Source organism: Dryobates pubescens, chromosome Z (assembly GCF_014839835.1).
Source record: "Dryobates pubescens isolate bDryPub1 chromosome Z, bDryPub1.pri, whole genome shotgun sequence".
Lineage (NCBI taxonomy): Eukaryota > Metazoa > Chordata > Aves > Piciformes > Picidae > Dryobates > Dryobates pubescens.
This window is the reverse complement of record NC_071657.1, coordinates 14,187,430-14,210,170: the sequence shown is the minus strand read 5'-3', so window position 1 is coordinate 14,210,170 and position 22,741 is coordinate 14,187,430. Positions and strand designations below refer to the sequence as shown.

The 22,741-nt window shown below is 36.5% G+C and overlaps 1 protein-coding gene across 1 annotated transcript in view; it reads right to left on the bottom strand.

Moving 5' to 3' along the window:
- DMXL1 (Dmx like 1) overlaps positions 1-22,741 on the bottom strand; it is a 90,532-nt gene that overhangs the window by 19,341 nt on the left and 48,450 nt on the right. The window contains exons 19-32 of the mRNA XM_054178766.1: positions 22,390-22,500; positions 20,184-20,353; positions 19,112-19,209; positions 18,283-18,448; positions 17,311-17,560; positions 14,641-15,713; positions 14,180-14,371; positions 12,537-12,613; positions 12,219-12,346; positions 10,324-10,572; positions 9,852-9,965; positions 2,680-2,843; positions 1,572-1,711; positions 1,158-1,243 (exon numbers count right to left, since the gene is read on the bottom strand). Of these exons, the coding sequence (XP_054034741.1) occupies positions 1,158-1,243; positions 1,572-1,711; positions 2,680-2,843; positions 9,852-9,965; positions 10,324-10,572; positions 12,219-12,346; positions 12,537-12,613; positions 14,180-14,371; positions 14,641-15,713; positions 17,311-17,560; positions 18,283-18,448; positions 19,112-19,209; positions 20,184-20,353; positions 22,390-22,500 (3,018 nt within the window). The remainder of the gene's footprint in view (positions 1-1,157; positions 1,244-1,571; positions 1,712-2,679; positions 2,844-9,851; positions 9,966-10,323; positions 10,573-12,218; positions 12,347-12,536; positions 12,614-14,179; positions 14,372-14,640; positions 15,714-17,310; positions 17,561-18,282; positions 18,449-19,111; positions 19,210-20,183; positions 20,354-22,389; positions 22,501-22,741) is intronic.

The following is a 22,741-nucleotide window of genomic DNA, read 5'->3' as shown; positions in this document are numbered from 1 at the left end:
AATCTGGTGACATTCTATGATAGACTGGTACACTGGTAGGCAAGCGAAGAGCAACTGATGACATCTATTTTTGACTCCTGTAAGGTCTTTGACGCAGTTCCACTCAACACCCTTACCTCTAAATTGGAGTGATATGGATTTAATGGATGGACTATTCTGTGGATAAGGATTTGGCCAAATGACTGCATTCAAAGAGTTGTAGTCAATGGTTCCATGTCTACATGGAGATCAGTAACAAACAGTGTCCCCTAGGGGTACATACTGTCCAAGGTCTTTGATAATGACATAGGGCAGTGGCAGTGAGTGCACAGTCAGCAAGTTTTCAGATGACAACAAGCTGAGTGGTGCAGCTTACTTGGTAGAGAGACAGGATGCAATTCAGAGGAATTTGGACATGCTTGAGGAGTGGGCCCATGCAAATCTACTAGTTATTGTTGAATTTCATGAGAAGGTCTTGCACATGGGTCAGGGCAAACACCAGTATTAATACAAACTGAGGGATGAAGGGATTGAGAGCATCCCTGGGGATAAGAACTTGCAGGTACTGGTGTACAAAAGAATGAACATGAAATGTAATCTTTTGACATTTAAAGTGGACTTATAAGAAAGATGGAGGAAGTATTTTTATCAAGAGTAATGGTTTTGAGCTAAAAGAAATTAGATTTAGATTAGATACAAGGAAGAAACTGTTTACAATGAGGATGATGAGCAATAGAAAAGGTTGCCAGAGCAATTGAGGATGTCCCATCCTTAGAAATATTCAAGATCAGGTTGGATGAGGCTTTGAGCAAAGGATGTCCCTGCCCATGACACGGAGGGGTTTGGACTTGATCATCTTGGAAGGGACCTTCCAACACTAATTATTTCATGTTTCTCTGAAACAAGGAGTAGGAATGATGCAATTTGAATTACAAAAAACTAAATTCTGCCATGAGAGGGAGATATTGTAAACATTCAAACTTCTGCTGACTACTGAGCACTCCTCATCCTGCTTGTTTGCAAATGTACAATAAACAGTATCAGAAAAATTATTTTCAAATTGTGGAAAAATTAAGAACTTTTGAACTAAAAATAAAGCTACTATATATTTTATTTAATACATTACTGATCTTAAATGTGGTTATTAGGTATGAAAAGATAACTCTGCTGCTTATTACCTGAAAGATCATGTCCAGCCAAAGGGTAGAAAATCTTCAAGTTGTGAAGTACCAGCTGAACCATTGCCAATCTCATCAGTGACCAACTAACAAGAAAGCACTAGTAAGTCATTTACTGATATCAATTGTTTTTTTATATTCACAATTAGGATTTAAACTTACAAGTTGTAAATCCTCATTAAAAACTGAAAACTACAAATAGCGTTTTAGAATATTTAAAATACTTTGTATTCAAGAATCACAATACCATGTATTAACAAAATGAGTAAAATAATCATTGTGAAAAATTAAGTCAGTCTAGATAATGCACTGCCTTGAAGTATCAAGTAACCAGTGTATTGTCTGAATAGTAAAAGGCCAGAAATACAAGTCTAGCCAATGCAGAACACCTTTGCATTCTGAAGGGTTACTGACCTGTACGAATTTGAATTGGAATGCTCTTGGTTATGGGAATTCGGTGCAAACACATCTCCATCAATATCTTCATCATCTTCACCACTTTCCTGACTCTCTTCTGAATCATACTCTACTCTACTTTGCGGTGGAAGAAAAGGCTAAAAATTTAAACAACAGTCCTTCAGTATCATCTACCCAACATGTAGTTTTCAATTATCTTTCAGAAAATACATAATTAATGTTTTTTTCAATTAAAAAGTGGGCATACCACCTTTTGCAGTTTAGCACCATTTGGAGTTTGCACCTCACGAAACGGGTAAGAACACTGCACATTTTATTACCTTGTTTTTTACATTATTAGAGTTATGACTCTAATGCTGAAAGTGAAAATATTAACAGTTTTCCAGTTCTTATTTTGCTTGATTTTCATGTCAGATATGTTAAGCCACACACAGGACACTCATGCTTGTTCTGTGCAAGACAGAAGCCAAAACCACCAGCATGTTTTTCACTCTAGTTCTTCCACAGGCTCAAATGACTAAATAAGAAGAAATTCCTGTCATCTGCCTACAGAGCCATCATCTGCCATTAGTGCCCCACTGTGTTATTCAGTATTTGCAAATTTCTTTTTTGTCCTAAAATACTGCTTATGTGTTTCTTTTGCTGGTATGGCTAATATTTGGTACATAAATAAGCCACAAAACTTCATAAAATTATGCAACTTTCTACAAAGACCTGCCACGTCACACTTCACAGAAAGGCACATAATCTGATTTCCAGTAACACACATTAATTTCACCCATTTGAAATTGATGGTAAAAAGCTGTTCGTGGTTCCCTGTTCACCTAAATAGCTGATCCATAAACACCTATATCTTCATATGCTGCAACTGTAAAAAGCAACTGGTTTCATTCACATCTTTATCTCATAATAACAGTTTTCTTAAACTATTACAAATATACCTATAGGCAGTATTTTAGAAAAAGCTAAATATGAATAATAAAAACAGAGAGCTTCTATCATACATCTACATCTATACCTAGAATAAAGACCAAGAGAAAAAGAAAACTACCATTCCAGTGATTTAAAAAAAAAAAATTAGTCAAAATTTTTAGCCAAAAATTACCTTTGCAATGAAATAATCCCAGATGCTAAGCTCAGGAGAAATAAATCTTTCCTTGTAAGATGGAGATCCTTGGTCTACCAATGGCAATGCAGGCAACTGAGAACTGTCTTTTGGAGTGGATTTTGATGAAAGTGTGTAATGTTTATGCTGTTTCTCTCCATCATCTACAGAGGAAGAAAATACAGTATGTTGCTTTAAATTGCTCCACCTCCCTGCTGCTTTTAATACAGGAGTTCCTAACAAAGTAAAAATCTTCATCACTACAGTTTCAGAATTTGATCTTAACATTTCTGTAGCAAATATGCAGAGAATGTTATATCTCAAATAGGCAAAACTAGGCATAACTAGGATGTCAGTACAGAGAACCCCCAGCACAAATAATATTGAACAGTATATACAGCCATAAGCTTTCTTCCTGCAAAGGCAACAACCACTGTTGCTCAAGCGAAAGATACTGTAATAAGCACTACTGAATAATATGCTTGTTTTAAAGACAAGCCAAGACTGTTGTCTTTCAGAATACGTAATGCAATGTTTAAACTTGCCATTCCTGCTCCCAGTAATGGCATACTTAAGAGGAGCCTCACATAAACCACTGATAGCCTGAAATCATTCTAGTTCTTGGTAGCTGAATTGTATTCCCATACAGCCTTTCCACTAGTATTACTGTTTGACGCTATCCCTGAGCAGGAAGTTCTGACTCTCCAGAACACTTGATTCCCTTTCTCCCTTCATCTTCAGATTTGGAGATTTTACACAACACAGTGGTCTTCATTCATTTTCCATTATGGACAAAACAGACTAGAATTCATTTATTACTTGATACTAAAATGTGTTCTTTACTTTCAAGTAGATGTATGTAACGCATGGAGATTAGTTTGTATAGTGGAACAACTGAGTAGGTTCAAGACTTAATCAAAACAAAGCAAGCTAAAACATTAAGCTAAAAAGGAAGCTAATTTTTTGATCTGCATTTTGTAATTACCAAAACTCAAAACATTTTTAACCAAGAACTGAACATTAACATTTTTCTCAAGCATTTTCAAATCTCTCTTTCCCAGTTAAGGTTTGAAAAATGTGACATCATCCAAAGGAATCACAGAACACACTTAAACTCTACCCCACACCTCACTCTCTTTCTTAGACTGGAGGGAAGAAGAGTACAGGAAGAAAAACCAGGTTTTCTGTTTTGCATGGAGCAGTAATGAAATCAGGCAGTGAGTTATAAAAGACAAAAAAGATCTCATCTAAACACCTCTCTAAGAGGAATAATGGGTTGTCTTATTATTTGAGTCTTTGGCTGATGTAACAACAGTAATAGATAGCTCCAAGAAAGCAAATGTGTATGGTAAAAGAGTTGCTCTGTAGACTAGTTATCCCTACTATTGAGTTCAAGCATCAAAATGCTGGACCATACTGAAGGCAAGGATGAACTAATATGAATATCACAAAAGGGTGCTTTATTAACTTTCTTTAGTCTCTTCTGCTATGAGGGGCCCATGAAAATAACTTCAACTGAAGGTTCTGAAATTACTTTCTCCTGTAAATAGTGCTGGGGGTGGCACATAAAGAGCCAGCATGAGACTTTTGAGTCTTGATAGACGCTTGAAAGACTATATCCTTCAAAACTCTTCCAGGTACTCTAAGAACTTGAAAACAGAAAGTCTAACACTGGACAAAAAAAAAACAGCACTGACTTAAGAGCAGTTAAGTTCCATATATAGGAATTACATGCTGAGACAACTGTGAATCCTAAGGGTCTTAAGATTTGACTTTTTCTTTTGTTTTGTTTTTAATTATTTATTTTTTAAACCTCCCAACTATGATTATTTTTTTTTTTAATTACTTTTCTTTTTTTTAATAGGCAAATTCTCTGTATTCACCATGGCTGGTAAATTTTAAGAATAGTTTCTGGTAATTTCTGGACCAGAAAAAAAAAAAGTTTTTCTAAGGATTTTCATAAGCATTTTTACCATATATGAAGACAACCACTGCCACAACAAACAGTCGAACTACAAACCCATTTATATAGATAAGCTAATAAAAGATGAAGGAAACATCTCATCTTACATCCTGAAACTGGGATGTTTCAAAAAATTCTGTTACATTATTAAATCTTTTTTTTTTTTTTTTCCCTCCTCCTGTTATGGATAATATTTGAAATCCACTTACCTGTGCTAAAAGTTGCAAATATAATAGCTGCAGTACAACACATTTTCATTTAATTATTTAAAGCCCATCAGTTAAGTAAGTGCATGCACATGCATCATTATGAATTTTTAGCAATTGCTTAAAAAATAAATTTAATAAGCATGAAATAAGGAGCAAGTGTTGCATGATACAAAAATAAGCAAGTATATGCTTGCAGGTTGTTTTTGTAAGCAGAATTCAAAAAGCAAATGCTTTACTCTAAGACAGAACTTTTTTATTTCCATTCTATTGGATCATTCTTTGTATTTTTAAGAATGCTGCAAGCTAGCTATCGGGGAAAAAAAAATAAATCAATATTTAAGATGAATGAAAGTACCACCATCTTAAACCAGACTGCAACACATACTACTAATGTAAATTTCTTTTTGGCATTCTAAAAATCTTCTAACAAATTAAATTCACTGAAAATCTGACTGTCATTTGGGACTTCAGAGTAGCAATTACATTCACTTTCAAATTTCTCATACATTTCTAGTTAAAACTCATATGCATCTTTTTTTACACAGGAGGTTTCATCTGAAGTGAAGGGAAAACTTCTTTACTTTGAGGGTGAATCACACCTCAAATCATTTCAGTAAGTGTAAAGCCCTATACAGATTTCTGTGATTCTTTAAGAAGCTATGGAAGGCAATCATAATAGTAGCCTAGGGAAAGTATACACTGCTGTGTGTTTCAACTTCATTTGCCTTTTGCAAAGTTACAAATCCTAAAATTTTCAACATGATACTCATGGGCAATAGCTCATGTGGCCAAGGTGATGAATTTTATAAGGGCTCAACAGAGGCAACTGCAATTAAGTTCCACAAGCTGCAGTTTGATTTACTATGTGTGTAGAAGACTGTAAATTCTCTTTTGTATCTGTGCACCATTTATTGGGTAGTGAGTCACTGAAATCCTCAAATTAAGTATATATTAAACTCTCAAATGTTTTTGGAGACACTACTTACATTCTGTGTGTTTCAATAAACAGTGAATGGAAACCCCTCAAAACCTAGGTAAGAACACAAACTTTGCTGACATTTCCTGTTCTGATCATTTCAGACTTCTACTGAGCCATAACTCCCCCATTCACAGTGCAAACACTTCAACACAAACTTGTAATATCTTTTAATGGCTGACTGGACTAAGAATAACATAGTAACAGTGAGGAGACAAAAACTTTAATATGGAATAGAGAGTAATGTAATTACATCACAAGTAATGAAGCCCTCAGCACCCCAGAGTACCATAACAAAGTGCATGCAACATTGCAGTCTCTAACTTCCAGCTGAAACCACACTGATGTCAAAGTTTCCATTACTAACAATATTGCAGAGAACTCTCATTTAAAAAGGTGCAGTTTAACACAGCTGTTGTAGGACCTAACACAAGCTGGAAGGCTTTAAAACTTTCAGAATTTGTGTCCTTTCATCTGCTCTGAGATCAAGTCATTCCTAGACATTCCTCATCCTTGATCACTACATTTCCTCCTGCATCCAGCAAAGAATAGAGATTCCCCTTAGTACTCCTTTGGTTGCTAAAACACTTGTAGAAGCATTTCTTGTTGTCTTGTAACAGCTGAAGCCACAGTAATTGCCAGTTGTGCTTTGGCACTTCTAATTTTCTCCCTGCACAGCCTCATAAAAACTTCATAGTCCTCCTGAGTGTTCTGCCCCTTCTTCCAACAACCATAATCTCTCACTTCTTTCCCTCAGTTGCAACCAAATCTCTCTATTTAGCCAGGCTGGTCTTCTTCCCCAGGGCACATGGGGACAGCCTGCTCCTGCACCTTTAAGACTTCCTTCCTGAAGAATGTCCAGCCTTCCTGGACTCCTTTATCCCTCAAGACTGCCTCCCAAGGGACTCTGTTGATACCAGTCTCCAAAACAGGCCAAAGTCTCCTCAGTGGAAATCCCACGTGGCAGTTCCGCTGTTCTGCTGACCTCCCTCTTTACTTCAACAACTGAGAACTCCATCATATCATAAGCATTGGGCCCAAGACAGTCTTAAAGTGTTACATCACCCACAAGTCCTTCTCTGTTTATGAACAGCAGGTCCAGCAGAGCCCCTTCCCCAGTTGGCTCTCTCACCAGCTGTGTTAGGAAGTTAGCCTCACACACTCTAGGAACCTTCGGGACTGTTCCTTCTCTGCTGAGTTACATTTCCAGCAGACATCAGGGAAGTTGAATTCCCCCAAGAGAACATGGGCTAGCAATTGTGAGACTTCTCCCAGATGCCTAAAGAATATTTCACATATTTTTTTATCCTGATTGGGCGGTCTACAACAGACTGCCACCAGGATATCTGCCTTGTTGGCCTTCCTCCTGATTGTGACCCATAAGCATGCAACCCCTATTGTGATACTGATTAAGCTCAAGGCAAAACTCTCTGCAATATGCAGGGCCACACCACAATCTCTCCTTCCTTGTCTATCACTTCTCTCTGTCCAAGTACACAGAAATAATATTTGCATTAGAAGATCTCTAATTGCTTGGAAAATCAGCAGGAAAAAAAATAACTCATCTTAATGAAATCCAAAATCACAATTTTGAGTCTATAATGTATACTTGTAAAATATTCAAGTTTAGGAAGGAAATTTACTCTTGCAGTATTAACTGGATATATTGAACTAAATTATGGATTTAGAACTGTTCAAACAAGATTCAAACTCTTTGTTAACAATCCTCTAGTTTACCATCTCTTTATAGGCTTAGGTTACACAATAGTTTTCTTGGGCAGTTTTGAAGAGTAGCTGTATCATAAACACAATTCTGAAAAGATTTATTATAATCAACAATAGGGTTATATTTCAGATGTTAATTGCCTCTTTGAAACCAAAACATTCACAATTTTAGGACATAATATAAATACTGCATTGCTAAAACAGTTTGTCATTTGCTTGAACTGTAAAAACAAGAAACATGTCTGGAAAGTATAACATGTCAGGCAGCCGTAAGTAAGTATTCAAACTGCTATGCTTTGTCTGATCTTTATTGTGAAAGTGGCAATAAAATAATAGTTTTTCATAAAATCTGGTTTCTAACAGGTTAGGATTTCACAGGACTACCAAGGACTATTTTATGGTTCCTGTTTTTCAAGTTGTGCTTGAAAGAAAGATCACATTATAGAATGTTATTATCATATGCTCAATTCAACTAAAACACAGAACAGAAAGCACTACCACCTCTAAAAAAATTTTGAAAACTTCAACATTTAGGTTATGTGCTAATGAATTGAGGGGGTAGGGAGGGGCAAGGAGGAGAAGGCATTTTTAGAAGAATTTTTAGTATTAAGAGCTTTTGGCTTTTGATCCCCACCTGAAAACAAAAGCATGTCATAAAAATCTGTGAGTAAATTCAAAGGTATAGTTATGCATAACTAGATGGGAAGCTACACAAAATCTAAATCTTATTATGAATGAACATACCATAGGTGACTTGAACAAGCACTTCAGTCACTTTTCAGTGTTTGTTTACAGATGTCAGAAGAAAATGTAAACGATTACAGTAAAGGCACAAAAATAGTTGATTTTACTACCTCTGCTTCACTAGGAGTCTGGTTTTTTCCATTCCTTTCTCTCTTGTTTGGTAAAAATAAATAAATTTCAAGTAACAGGTAAAGTTGTTTCTCCTATTTTTTTCCCTAGATTTGCTCTAGATAAACATATATTAAAAACAAGCAACGGTCCTATAGAATTCTAGAACTATACAGCCTAGAAGGGAGCTGCCCCAACTCCTCCTTCAGAACAGGGCTGAACCAGGTGACAGCTTAGGAATGATTCAAAAGATGGAGACTACACATCCCCTCTAGATCCCTTATCCAGCGTATTATTATCCCTACAAATGACTATTTCAAAAAGCCGTTGTCCCTTAAATTTTCACTTTCACCTTCTTGATGCTTCCAGCAATAGTTGCCAATCCTACAGGAAGACAGCTACATTCATTTCTACCAGAAATGTGCAGTAGAAAAGTATTACGTGTACATGTCAGAATACATTTCTATGGACAAATTATTTCATAACAGTAGTAGTGGCAGCATTAACACACCTCTGTATACAGTTACCAACACCTGGGAAACAGACCCACCAACAAAAGCCAGCTGTGCCCTTCAAAAATTCGTATTTGCCTTTAGAAAATTATAATAGGAGCTATATATACAATATCACAGAAAAACAATGTCAGATATAGAACAAAAGAACACTTTGATTAAAGATCTCTAGTCTGAAAATACTTTTCATAATGCCTGACAGTTTGTATTTAAATAGAGAATGTCTTCAGCTTTCCTTACATGCAAGGAAAGACATTTTCATATGCAACATACATCGAATATCATTAATATACTATAATAATAAAAAGTATATATCAAAGTTATATTTGTTAATATATATTCATATGTGAAGCACAAAGACACCGTAAGATAATAGGTAGGACTGTTGCTCTTTGCTTTATAGAAGTCCAGTTAAATTACAAAGCATAAATCTGTACCAAAAATAAAAGCATGAGAATTAATTTGGACATCAGGGTAGCCTATGGTCATCTTAATGTAAAATTTGCATGGTGTTTTCTTTCCTAAATGTTCTTAGACTATCAAAATTATGTATAAACAAGACATCTTTACTTTGTAATGTCTAGAAGGCACGCTTAAAAATCCACATGCATAATTATGCTCATATTCAAACAGCAAAACAAGCAGCTCTGCAACAAAGATATGAAACACTTCTGATCCTTTCAAACCATGGTCAAAGTAATTTTTTTACTTGATTTCAAGAGAAGTGTATCAAAAATATAATAGCATTGACATTTATTATATCTTTAAAAGGCCCAATTGAACTGCTTCCTTAATTACAAAACTTAGTTTTACACTTTTGATGTCATGGCTTGCAAACAGAAGTTTTTCTGTCTTTCTACAGATGAAAAAATAAAAATAAAAACCACACATAGCAAACTGCATGTAGAGGCCTAGTACTAAATCTAGTGTCTTGCCTGAATATTTAGTAGGACTATGAGTACTGAAGGCTGTAAGGGATTTGGAAAACCCCACGCATTCCATGGAGAACACAACTACCTGATGTGGGCTAGGCATTGGAAAGTGCCTACCTGCCAAAGAGAAAAAAAAAACAACTGTATTTGTAAAATGGGAAGATATTTCTGTTATGAGAAAACTGGACAGATTTAAAAATAACATTAAAAGCTAGGTTGGAACAGTATCAAAAATCTTCTCCATAAAATGAACTTAACCCAGTTGTGCTACATGGAAACCTCATTTTAGTAACATTCACTTTTGCTTCCCATTCTCTTCTACATAGTATCTATGGCAATAATTTTAGATCCTTGTGTTTCTCTGCAGATCTAAAAACATAGTAGGAAATCAATATTTAAAACAGTTACTCATAAGCTTTCAGCTTTTTTCTGTAAAAGCCTGGAAGGAAAACATAAGTGAAACAATAGCACTAACCAGTTTTTGTCTTTAATTGCTGTTGTCCTCTGCTTGGTATATGAGCTCCTCCTCCAAAGATAGCAGACCACATTGTGTTGTTAAGTGGATGAGCCATAATTCTGTACAACTCATTGCTAGAATGTGTTGCTAGGCCGTGGATGAACAGACTTAGATAGACTGCAGTTAGAATTTCACAAAGTAAAACTGTGAGACCTGGCTGGGCCTCCTCACCAGCAGAATTCAATAGACGTATTAGAGCTGTTATTCCTGTTTATAATGGAAAAAGAGAAAGAAAACACATGTTATGTGTGTGCAAACATATTCTGGATTATCATGGGTATTTTGACTAGCAACCTACTTTATTTAGTACCTTTTAAGTGGAGAAAAATTTTAAGTTATAGAGGAAATTGAAAACTCAAGGAGAAAATGGAATGCTATTTATTTTTAATGGCTTTCTGGTTCATGTTTTGGACTCACACCTAAGGAAATACAAAGCAAGTTTTCAAGAATAAGAGAAAAAATAATCAAAAAAACCCACTTGAATTTTGGGATATATCTTCAATAAAACACTTGCAGGTTCAATTCAGCTCCCTCGTACTGAAACCCTATCATTCAACTTTTAGCAAAATCACTTACATTAATCTTTCTTCCCTCCATGTCTCAAACTCTCTTTTCTCACCTGTCAATTCTTTCAGCAAAGGGTTCTCTCTTTATTCTCTACTTTTAATCTAGTACCTCACAGTATATTCAATACACATCATTCAAATCTTCATATAAAAATTACTAATCTGCTCATTGACTTTCCTGTGGTGCTTGTTTCAACAGTTAGACTTGCAACTCCAGAGTAACATTAAATTGAAAAGCTGTGTTCTCACTTTCCAGTGTTAAAACCAACCAAAACTCATGGGACTCAACCTGAACTATGCACAATGTCACAAGTGTTCTCTTATTCAAGTACTAAATATCTTGTGGGGGTTTTATGCTCCCACAAAAAGTTGTAGCATTTTAGAGGTGGCTCCCACGGTGCCACTTTATGCACGTAGGTGAAAATACAAATAGCAGTGGCCTAAAAAGCCTGCCTTGTGTCACACTCTCCCCTTCATTAGAAATTTAACTCTGCAATGAATTAAATAAGGAGAAAACAGACAACAACCTGATTTCTCTCCAAAATCTGTAGATTCAGTAACAGAATATATTGCCATAAGAAAACCCCCAAACAGTATAGCATCAAATAGAAAGACTGCTTAAAGTTCTCCAATGAATTCTTGTTATGTGAATTTTTCTTTTACTAGAAAAACAAATCCCGTAATATGAAACTGTATTTCTTGGCTATGCTTACATTAAAGCTAGTGCTGTAAACTGAAGCTCATACAAATGCATACTACATAGCACACACTCTCTCTTGGGTGAGCAGTGTAGCTCCATTTGCACAGATCCCAGCATATGTTAAGAATTACCAGAAGCTCCACAGAGGTTTTAGAGCTACAGAAATGCATAATTCATTATGAACTTCCCATTGTCAATACTTTCACGTTAGTTCAAATATTGTACACAACCTACAATCTATGATAGCCTTTCAAGTCCTGTTCAATAGGAGTAACAGTGAGACTGATCTATTCCCTGAAGTGGGAGCAAGTAAAGCACAAAACAACACTACTTCTCTTTTACTTGCCCTTTGCCAGAGCTCCCACTAATATTTTTTTAAGCAAGAGAAAGCAATATAAACCAGCCTGACTTAGTGAATGACCAGAATTACTAGCTTACAGCTTTTGAAAAAAGCAAAGAAAAAATGTTACCGTAAGAACTCATTTTAATCATGCAGCTGTTAGAAATACCACGAGAAAGATCAGAGCATAGCTAAATGCTCCAGACCATTTAGTTTTCCTTGAAAGAAACAAAGCAACTCTCGATACCTGGCCACTGGGCAGGTGATGTATTGGGAGTCACTGTTTCCTCTAAACTTGTTGTTCTTGAAGAATGGCGCTGAGTCAATAGCACTGTCTGATACACTGTTCCAGTGAATTGATTTGCTTGAAATGAACTGTGAAACACAAAAGTGGGACGATGGATTTATATATAATAAAAAATAGTTATGTCTGAAACTATGCATGGGATAGCCATTTCTAGATGTAGGAAGGCGTGAGCACTGCCTTCTGCTGCTTATTATATCATCACTACAGCAAGACTGTGTGTTGAGCATTCTCCACAAAGTCCTTTTCTTAGACGTTTACCTGTAGCTGTGGCCATCACAAAGGCATTGGTAGATGCAAGCAGAGAGTGATGCTGCCAAGGTATGCATTACATATATCTGTAAGACAAAGTTTTACAGCATCCATTACACTCCAGATGAAGAGTTATTAGACTCAGCTTTTCATGCATGCAGATTTGGAACAGTGGACCAAGCACGGAAAATGGAAAGTATAAGCTCTTGTGGGAAAAAAAAAATCACTTAGAAAGACACCTTCTCAGAATTTAGTTCAGATAGATCAATTTGCAATTAAAGGGATGGGGAAACACTTGCTCACTCAAGAAACTCAGAATCACAGATCAGCTCATTTTAAAACTTGCTACAACAGTCATAAGTGATTATACCCTAGGATAGTAGCAATATGCTGGTCCACATCAGAAAGGTTTTACTTCAGAATGAAAACAACACCATTTATTCAGTATCACACTGTCCACAGTTTTTATCATAGCTGATATTTTCCTTTATGTACCACAAAACACACATAAGGAGATAGAGACTATCTATTGATTGAAAAGATTCATTTAAAAACACAAAACCCACAACAACAAAAAAACCCACCCACCCCACAAAACACCCACACATTTATTGTGCTTATTTGTCTGTTCCCTTTGAAACAAAGCATAGAACAGGTACTCAGCATCTCTTCAGCACTCTCTAGAAATCTACAGCAAAAAGAAAGATGATTTGGGACCTAAAACATACAAAACTTCGGCAAAGATTTAACCTAACAGTTTAAGCTTAGTTTCCATCCAAGAAGAAATCCTACAGAAACATTACTTTAAACAGATTGCGTTTTACTGGATAAACATACAAACTGCTTCTCAAAAAGTCTAAAGTGACTGTACTTCATTACAAGTCACAGTATCACAGTATCACAGTATAACTAAGGTTGGAAGAGACCCCAAGGATCATCAAGTCCAACCTGTTCCAACAGACCTCACAACTAGATCATAGCACCAAGTGCCACGTCCAATCTCCTCTTGAACACCTCCAGGGACGGTGACTCCACCACCTCCCTGGGCAGCACATTCCAATGACGAATGACTCGCTCAGTGAAGAACTTTTTCCTCACCTCGAGTCTAAACCTCCCCTGACACAACTTGAGACTGTGTCCCCTTGTTCTGGTGCTGGTTGCCTGGGAGAAGAGACCAACCCCCTCCTGTCTACAACCACCCTTCAGGTAGTTGTAGAGGGCAATGAGGTCGCCTCTGATCCTTCTCTTCTCCAGGCTAAGTCATTGTACTACATTACATTTTTAGACTTACATGTAGATTTTACCAATATTATAACAGAAGTAATGATTATACTGTCACATGTGACAATAATATGTGACGCTGCTAGAGTAGCACAACATGTTTTCCATAACAGACATCATCTTGGACAGCTATCCAGTCCTGAGAGAGGCTGGACTTACTTCAGCTTGTTGAACCACATGCTCAGCACCTCAAGTGGACATTATTTTAGCCCATGTTGGTACTGCAGAAAATATTTATCTTACACAGTGTTATTACTTGTCACTGATAGGCACACTAGGAAGTTTTCATGCTGTCAGAAAAAGATTCATGGCTTCATCAACCTGGACAATGACACCAAACCAAGAATAACTGCAAAGAAAAAATTACACACCTTGTTGTTCTGTGAATCTGGATGAGGTGGTGAATCAAGGTCTATTATGGCATGTAATATATCATGAGTTAAGTTACCAAGATGCAGCAATGGATTAGCCACCACTGTTTTGGCACTAGCCGTGCAAGCAAACAGAAGAGGTATGGAGCTTGGCTCTGGCAGAGGGCTGGAAGGTATCTGTATTGACTGCTCCTAAAACCAAGCAAAAAACAGACACCAAGTGGCAGTACCGCTTCCTAAATGGAACACAAACTTTTGAAAGAGAAGGAGGGGATTCTAAACCACAAAAGAGAACCATAACCTACAGAAAAAAACAGAAATGTATCACTCTCTGAAACACGTTATAAAACAGGTGCATGCTGTAGTAGGAAACCATCCACAATACTATGAACCAACAATAATATGAAAAATCTAGAATAAACCTGAAGCAGAGAAAACACAAACTAAGCTCTGCCACATACCTGTTGAGATTCCTGCAACAGCAAAATTAATTCCATTCGGACAGATGCCAAACCTCCACCATGTGAGCCATGAAGTATACAGTAACTGAGGAACATTCTTAGGAGAGACTGGTATTTCAGAAGCCACTGACGTCTTTTTTGGAGGTTTTTTTGTTGGTCAGCTAAATCTTCAGTGTTTTCATGCACCATAGCTTCCTCTGGCATAACACTAATTCCCGACTGTAGATCTTCCACTTCAACACTATAATCACAGGTCTTTTGAAGAGCTATCACTTCTCTTTCAAGCCACTGATAAAGCTGATACCTCAGTTTCCCTCCATCTACCTCATAACCAGTTGACAGTGTACGAAGCTCCACAGTAAGAATTTTCAGACATGCTCTAAACTTCAGCTGTGCTGAAATGATATCTTCTGAGGGACTTAGGATATCATCGTCATCAACTCCACTGAAAGATTCTGCGTAGCTATAACTTGTTTCGTGTAATTTTTCAGTCTTATTCAGAGACTTTAAATCTTTCATTGCCAGGGAGGAATCTTCACTGTCATCACTTTCATCGCTGTCTGACTGTAGTTTCAAGGGTTCATCGTGGAATACTACACTTGGCTGGCTCCAGTCAAATGAAAGAGTTGAACTTGAATTTTTTCCTGATGAACAGTCTGAAGGTGAACCCAGACCGTTCAATACTGGCTGTGACCAATCATAACTGGAAGCTTGGTCTTTTGTTTCCAATTCTCTAACTGGAGAAGATGGTGAGAAATCTTTACTAGCATCCATTAAACTAGGGGATCTATGGAATGACTTTGACTTCTTGACAACTTTGGGCATCTTTGTTAACACTTCTAAGGCCAACATAGGACAACCAGCTTTTAGATGAGCATACGCAGTGGTGAAAAACAGACGTCTTTCACTTAGGTTGATTTTGTCAGCTAATCCATTTTCTCCTGTTAAGCAAACGTGTGTGGAAGATGTATAAGAAGAGCCAAAATGTCGCCTCAACAGAAGAGGATGTGTTCTTAAGTAGTTATAGAAGTTAAACACTGCAGGGTTACAACTTGGTGGGCCATCTCCTTCATCTGAAAAGATATTGCATCATGAGGAGAATCTATCATTCTGTATGAAATAACTAATCTGCAAAGTTTTGAGTTCATCAAAAGGCTATTAGATCCTAACATTGTTTACTTCATTGTACCCCCCTTTTCCTTTGCATCTTTATCATATGAATATCTTGAGAGGGAAGATGTTGATAAACCTGAACAGCACCAAAAAGACAAACTTCAGTGATAGAACAGGTAAGACCTTTAATTTAAAACAGCTGCCATTTCTTTCCTTTTTAATTAGGCAAGTTCTGCTGAAGGTAAAAAAGACCACATTCCTGTTCAGTTTAGATTTCTGAAATCTCCATTACTGAGTTATAAAAGATGTAACATCTTACTAAAGATACTTATTAAAAAAAAAAAAGAAAGAAAAGGTGGAGGGCAGTTTGAAAAAAAGGTTTTGATTAGTGTTTGTTATATGTTGTTTATTTCTTTTCAAAAATGCAACTTACAATAAAACTAGGAAGCCCCTAATATTTATACATATTGCTATCAGTATTACATACAAATAAACAAACTTTACAGGAAATTTGTTTTCATGTCCAAAACCAAAACATGAAAAACCCTGAAAAGAGACAAAGATCAGCTTAAGACAATTTGCACACCTTTCAAAGGCTTTGTCTGTCAGGATTTACAGAACAACTAAATGCAAATAAGAGGTATGCAGAAATGCAGAAGGAGGTATGTATAAGAGAACCTTTAAATAAGAAAAGAAATGCACCACAGAATCACTGAACTAATTACAGAAGTAGCAGCAAAAATTAAAAATTGTTTTATACAGTATGGGACCACCATGTAAACAACTGAGCATTTATACATAATACATCCCTTATTTGCTCAAAATTATCCTGAGGTGTGTAGCTTCTACAGAAACAAGGTTTTAACATTAGTTACACAACTCCAGGGATTCAAGTCCTGGTTTATTCCCATCAAGTTTCTTTCAGCAGCCAAGACTAAAACCAGCTAGCTGGCTATTTCCTAGGGACTGAAAACACTTAACTATTTTGAGAACACTAATTGTAGGAAATGACACAGCTGATTACTGGAAGGCCTATAAAGCTAGTGAGTGAACAGGGAAAAGAGACTTATGTACTATTTCAGCATCACTTGTGCTTCCTTGTATCACAGAAAACATGCAAATCTTTTCTATGACAGTTTATCATTGAGGTCAACTAGTGTTCCCAAGGACGAAAAGCACCAAAACACCATGCCTTCCAGACTCTACCACGTAACTGCAATCAGACTTTTTTTTTCCTAGGTTGTGATGGAGTCTAACTAAGGAAGTTAATTTGCTTCTTCATCTTTAAACTGCTTCTGGAAAAATGTCTGCAACATTGCAGACCTCTTTTTGCTGCTAATCCCACACTTAGATACATTAAGTATCCATTCATGAGATAACAACACAGTCACCACATTTACTAGAAAAGCCACAGATACTGCTGCAGCAAGCTACTTAGCAGCAACAGTGAGCAGCTGAACAGTACCTGATCTTGTTTAGACTGTTCATTTAAATAGTAGATTTTTAAAGCATAAATTGTTAAGAGCAACTTAATAGGCAAAATATTAATGTTCTTACCTCCATCTTCAACAGAATGTTTAATTAAAGTCTCAAGAGCCTTGCTATAATCTTCCAAAATCCAGTAAGCCATACTTCGCAGAAAAGGGTCACAGTGCATGTTTCCAGAGCTTTCTTTTCCAGCAAATGCACTTCCCAAAATCCTCTTCTGCAGTATGGATTTGTAAGTACTAGATACTTCAAACTCCGATTCATAAAGTCTTGATATTACAAGAGCCAACTGAATATCATTAAGTTTTTCAAGGCAGACCTAATTGAAAATAAACATGTTGACAAACATTGTAGTTTCTCCTCTGGTTAAAATGATCACAAGACAGGAAGTGCTACAGATATGTTCAGACTGAGATAAGTAAGTGTATATATTCCATAAAAAACTAGCAGGAGTTAAGCAGAAGAGCTGTGGTCTATTATATGCAAGATCTGATTTGCAGTTTCTTCAGTTTAAGCCTGACACAACAATAGATTTTTGAAATTCATCAGTTTCAACAAATCATTGTCAGCGTGCATGTCGTCTCAAAGCTACACATTCTGGTTATAAAGCTTTACAAAAATCCTTTGTTACCAAAGACATCTATTTGCTCTCTGTAATTCAAACAGAACCAGGAAATAATTCCTTTGTGAAACAGTATCTAGAAGCCAAGCCATATGTCAAAAGGTCTTCATTTTCTTAGTAACAAGCTATGTTGTCTTCATATATGAAAGGGCAGACAAGTTTAAAGTAACTTAATGGTTGTTAGCTTCTTAACATTATCACAGAGAATTAACTATGGGACTTTTTTAGTATCACTTATATGAGAACTAAAACAAAAGTCAAACTGTAAAAAGTAAGGATTTGTATTTGTCATTCATTTGGGGGGAAACGAAAGGGAAAAGAGCACTAACAAATCTGAATCTTTAGGGGCCACATTCAATATATTTCTAATTTTGTGACAATGTCATAAAAGATTTTTAAAAAGTTTATTATTTTATTACCTCCACTGCATCTTTTAAGTGTCCTGCCAACAAGAAAAACGCTGCAGAATGTTCGAAGCGCTGTTTGCCAAGCAATGAAAATGCATTTTTTAACGCTGCTTTACGCCATCTGTCCTCGGTGAAGTTGTTTCCAAAAAACTGCATCATTTTAGTATCTTTCTGGGACCTGTATATTGAACATAATCAACAAAAATATTATGTATTTCACTAGATGTCTGATGGTTCTACCTTTCCTCAGATGCCAGTAGAATTTTACACAGGTCTTTTGTTTTTAGGAAATGCAGAGGCTCTCAACACTGGCAGTATTAGGAGGTTTCATATTTACACATATCTGAAACTGAAGTAAACAGGAAAAATAACACTGTTTTCAGTTAACCTGATATGAATACAGAAACAATCATTTTTTTCCAGGTAAACTCTTAAGAGTGAGAATGGAAACTATTATTTTAAAAGTTTGCAGCACTGAACATCATATTATGAAAACATCGGTTTGGAAGACAGAATTAATTCAGTCCTCTGAACTTATGGTAAAATTTGCAAGAGCATTCCACACACTACACTGTTAGTCCTCAAAGACAAATCAGAAATAAACAGTGATTGAAATTACAGTTGATTTGAGAGTAAAATTGAAGCATTTACCTTCAGAAACTGCAACTAAATTACCTCTATAAACACAGGAAGCTTGAAAACATCTATTCAATGTAGTGACTACTTTAGAAATCAAATGGTAATAACTGTGCTTCTTTTGGACTACCATCATATTCAGCTTGGTTTCCAAAACTACAAAAGACAGTATGAAACTTCATGTAAAAGCTTGCATGTCACCTACCTGTATAATCCCCAAATCACAGCCTTCTTTTTCATTGCAAGGTAAAAAATGGCTGCATCAAGTGGGTCATTGTTTCGCTGAAAGGCTGCTTTAGCCACCTGTTAAGACAGTTCAACAGGAACAAAACAAAAACAAACAAACAAAAATCACTCATTAATTCTGGTATCCCATGCCTCACAATGCTTGGAAATTCTCTTTAACATAGGATGTCTCCTTTCATTATGGATCAAACACATTTAGCTACTGCTTTTTCAGTTTTGGCAGATCAAATGCCTACATCTGAAATCAGTTTATGAAATCAAAACAATTTTAATTTATTAGTTGGTCTGGTAATCAAAGGACAGTTGGAGCCTTGAAGAACAAACTGGGACTAGTCACACCATAAGATGTTTACTAGAGATTATGTTTGGAGGTTGGAAAAGAAACAGGAGTAAGTGGCAGCAGGAGTAGTCCAAAACCCAGATAAGCTAACCTTAAACGCAGGACCAGAGGTTAAGCTTACATCTGATGATTCAAATACATAGTAATAGGAAAAACAAAACAAAAACAAAACACCACACCACAAAACCAAAACCATCTAAGAAAAAAAAAAAAAAAAAAAAGAAAAAAAGAAATCCAAGGCAGAACAAATCAGTCAAAGGTTTTGTTATGATAGAAATGTATCTGTTTTCAAGACAGATGCACAGTAACTTAGCTGACTCCATTTTTGAGAGGCTTGTTAGGAGAACCTTTTCCCCTAACTTATTCCCTAATTTTGCTATAAAAAACAACTCTATGCTCTCTTTGCATCTTTAGCATCCACAATAAACTGCCACCTACAAAATGGAATATATAAAAGGTCAAATGTACTTCACACTGCAATTTTAAACCTAATGTACTAAAAAAAAAAAAATCAACCAACCAAAAGTTCGTACTCATACAATAAACCACATGTACAAAAAATACAGCAGGAAACATTCAGAAACACTGAACACATCTGAAAAATTAAACACACATAAATGAGAAAGTAAATACAAGAGGACAGCTGCTTGAAAAAAAGTTTGGTAATAGTGTTTCAGAATGCTGTTTTTACCTTTTCTATGCATTTCCGCAGGCTATGGATATTCCGAACCCACCATCCTATACCCATAGCTCTGAGTTCTGACCATGTTGGATCTCCTTTCTGCACTGCAGGCAGCATGCTCAGCAATTCTTCTTCCGCTACTGAATGAAATGCCCAGGCAAAATGACTAGTAGATAAGCCTACATAATAAACACACAAACAAAGGGGAGGGGGGGAAACAGAAAAAGATTCACTAATAATCCAAAATCTTAAGTTCTGGAGTAGGAAAGGAATAAGCAGAAGAATGTTGAGTTGCCTATTTTGGACTGCTGAGCGAAAAGAAATTTAAGAGTACTTGTAAGGACTGTATACCACTTAAAGAAAGCTCATACGGATGAAAATATCTTTTAACCTGCAAACTCTTTATGCAAGTTTGCAAAGAACAATTACTGACTGAAGCCCAAAAATACACTTCTAGTGGGTGGTGTTAAAATTAGCCATGATACAAAGTGCAAGATACTGATCAAAAGTTTTCAGAGTTTTGAAAAGTAGTTTCATTGTTTTGACTTAGAAAATGCAAAGTTTCAGACAATCAGCAGAAAATAGGTTTGAGGATGGAGATACAGAAGAAAAATGGGAAAAGAAAAAAAAAGGAGGAAGATAGAAATCAGATAGCAGCAGCATAGCAAGCCATGGATAATTACAGCTCTAATTAGGGAGAGAAGATGCTTCTCTCTCTGCACAGAGGCACATTCAACTGCACCTCTGCAAATGCCTTGGAGGCATTGTTGACTCGCACCAATTTCTGGGCTTAGAAGAAGCAGAAGTATCTCAATTAGAGGTATTCCAACAGAGAGAGAAATCAGCAGTACTCTGCTGTGGCAGTCCTGGCAAATTCCAGTCCTGGATGCTCCTGAGGGATCACAAGCCATAAGACTGCAAATATCATCAACAGTCATGATGACTACTGAAAGGATAAAGAAGCAACCACTGGCATTAATTTAGATTTGATTAGGGCTAATCAAATTGTGGTGGTTTGAAAGGAAAGGCTCTGCTTTCCCTCCCCCACTGAGAAAGTGACCACGGTTAAACCCAGTCGGAGAAATGAGATTCTATTTTACAAGGAAACAGATTCTATGTAACACAACAAATACAGGTATTTTACAATATATACAGGAATATACAGCAAATGAACTCAACCAGAAACCAGACCCCCCACACAGGGTGCTTCCCCCTGTGCCCCCCCCTTCACCCCCCTACCTCCCTTCTCCCCCAAAAGAGGTAGAAATGAGATGTGGACGGTTAACAGGGCAGGAAAGGAAGAAAGGCCTGGCACAGGAGTTAGTATCTTATCTTAGTTGGCCAGAATCCCAGAAGCAGATCCAGCCGAGAGGGACAGCGAAGGAAGGAAGACTGAGAGAAAGTTCCAGCTACCCTGGGTCTAACAATCTCACCTCCCACAATCCTACCAATGAAATTTGTTTAGAATACCAAAATATTTTACAAACATTTAGCCAGTGTGCCCCTTTCTTAAAGGCACAGCGTCAAACGGTCACACAAATCCATTTCATTCTATCATTACATTAGCAGGTTGGATTTACTCAAAACTATAGCAAAGAAAACTATTTGAAATAGTTCATTGGTTAAGCACATGAAAAAACATCTAAACATTTGAAATCTGAGTATACTGTAAGAATTTTTTTCTCAAGAATGTACTAAAAAACTGAAGTAAATACATGCTTTACTTTATACTGCATTATTTCTGCAGAAGGTTACTGTAACAACACAGTAGTAGAAGAACAGAAAAGACAGTTCTTCTGAGAAAAACAAAACCAAAAACACCACCAAGCAAAACCACTACAAAATTGTTCAGAAAATAATTACTTAAAAAACAACACAAAACCAAATAAACGAAAAAAAAAACCACACACCACCACCACACCCACCCACCCCAAACACAACTCTCCACACTTCAGTTCCAGGACCACTATCTAAAATAAAACAGACTCTCTACCTAAAATAAAACAGACTGCTCTGACACATATCTGTGTTGAACAATATTAAAAACCAACCAAACGAAAAACCACTCACCCCCGCCCAACAAACGTAAAACCTTACAACACAAGCAGACACCCCCACCCCCCCCCCAAGCAGCAGAGGCATACCAAAAGCACAGAAATCATATGTACAGCTATGTCACTAATATTGATCTCCTCTAAGAAAGCACAACAGTTACCTTGGTGAAGCAGCTGAGCTCGATGTAAAGGTGGAAGTGAAGTTGTTAGAAATGTGTGGAGCCGAACAGCCAATAAAAATTTCAAACCACACTCATCAAGAGTTTCTCCACCTGGAATTAAATATTTTTATGGACACTTTAGAGAACTACTAAAAGCGGCTATTAAGTGTCTTAAGAGAAGAAACACTTCACAATTCTGGGACTACTAATGCCTTAGATTCATCAATAAAACAGCTTAATTAATAATTCTTCCCTTGAAGGAATGGAAAAGAAGAGAATTTCAAATACAAGAAGTTTTGAACTTGTTTGTTCTTAATATGTATTTTTCAATTTCTCTGCTCAGTGTAACAAA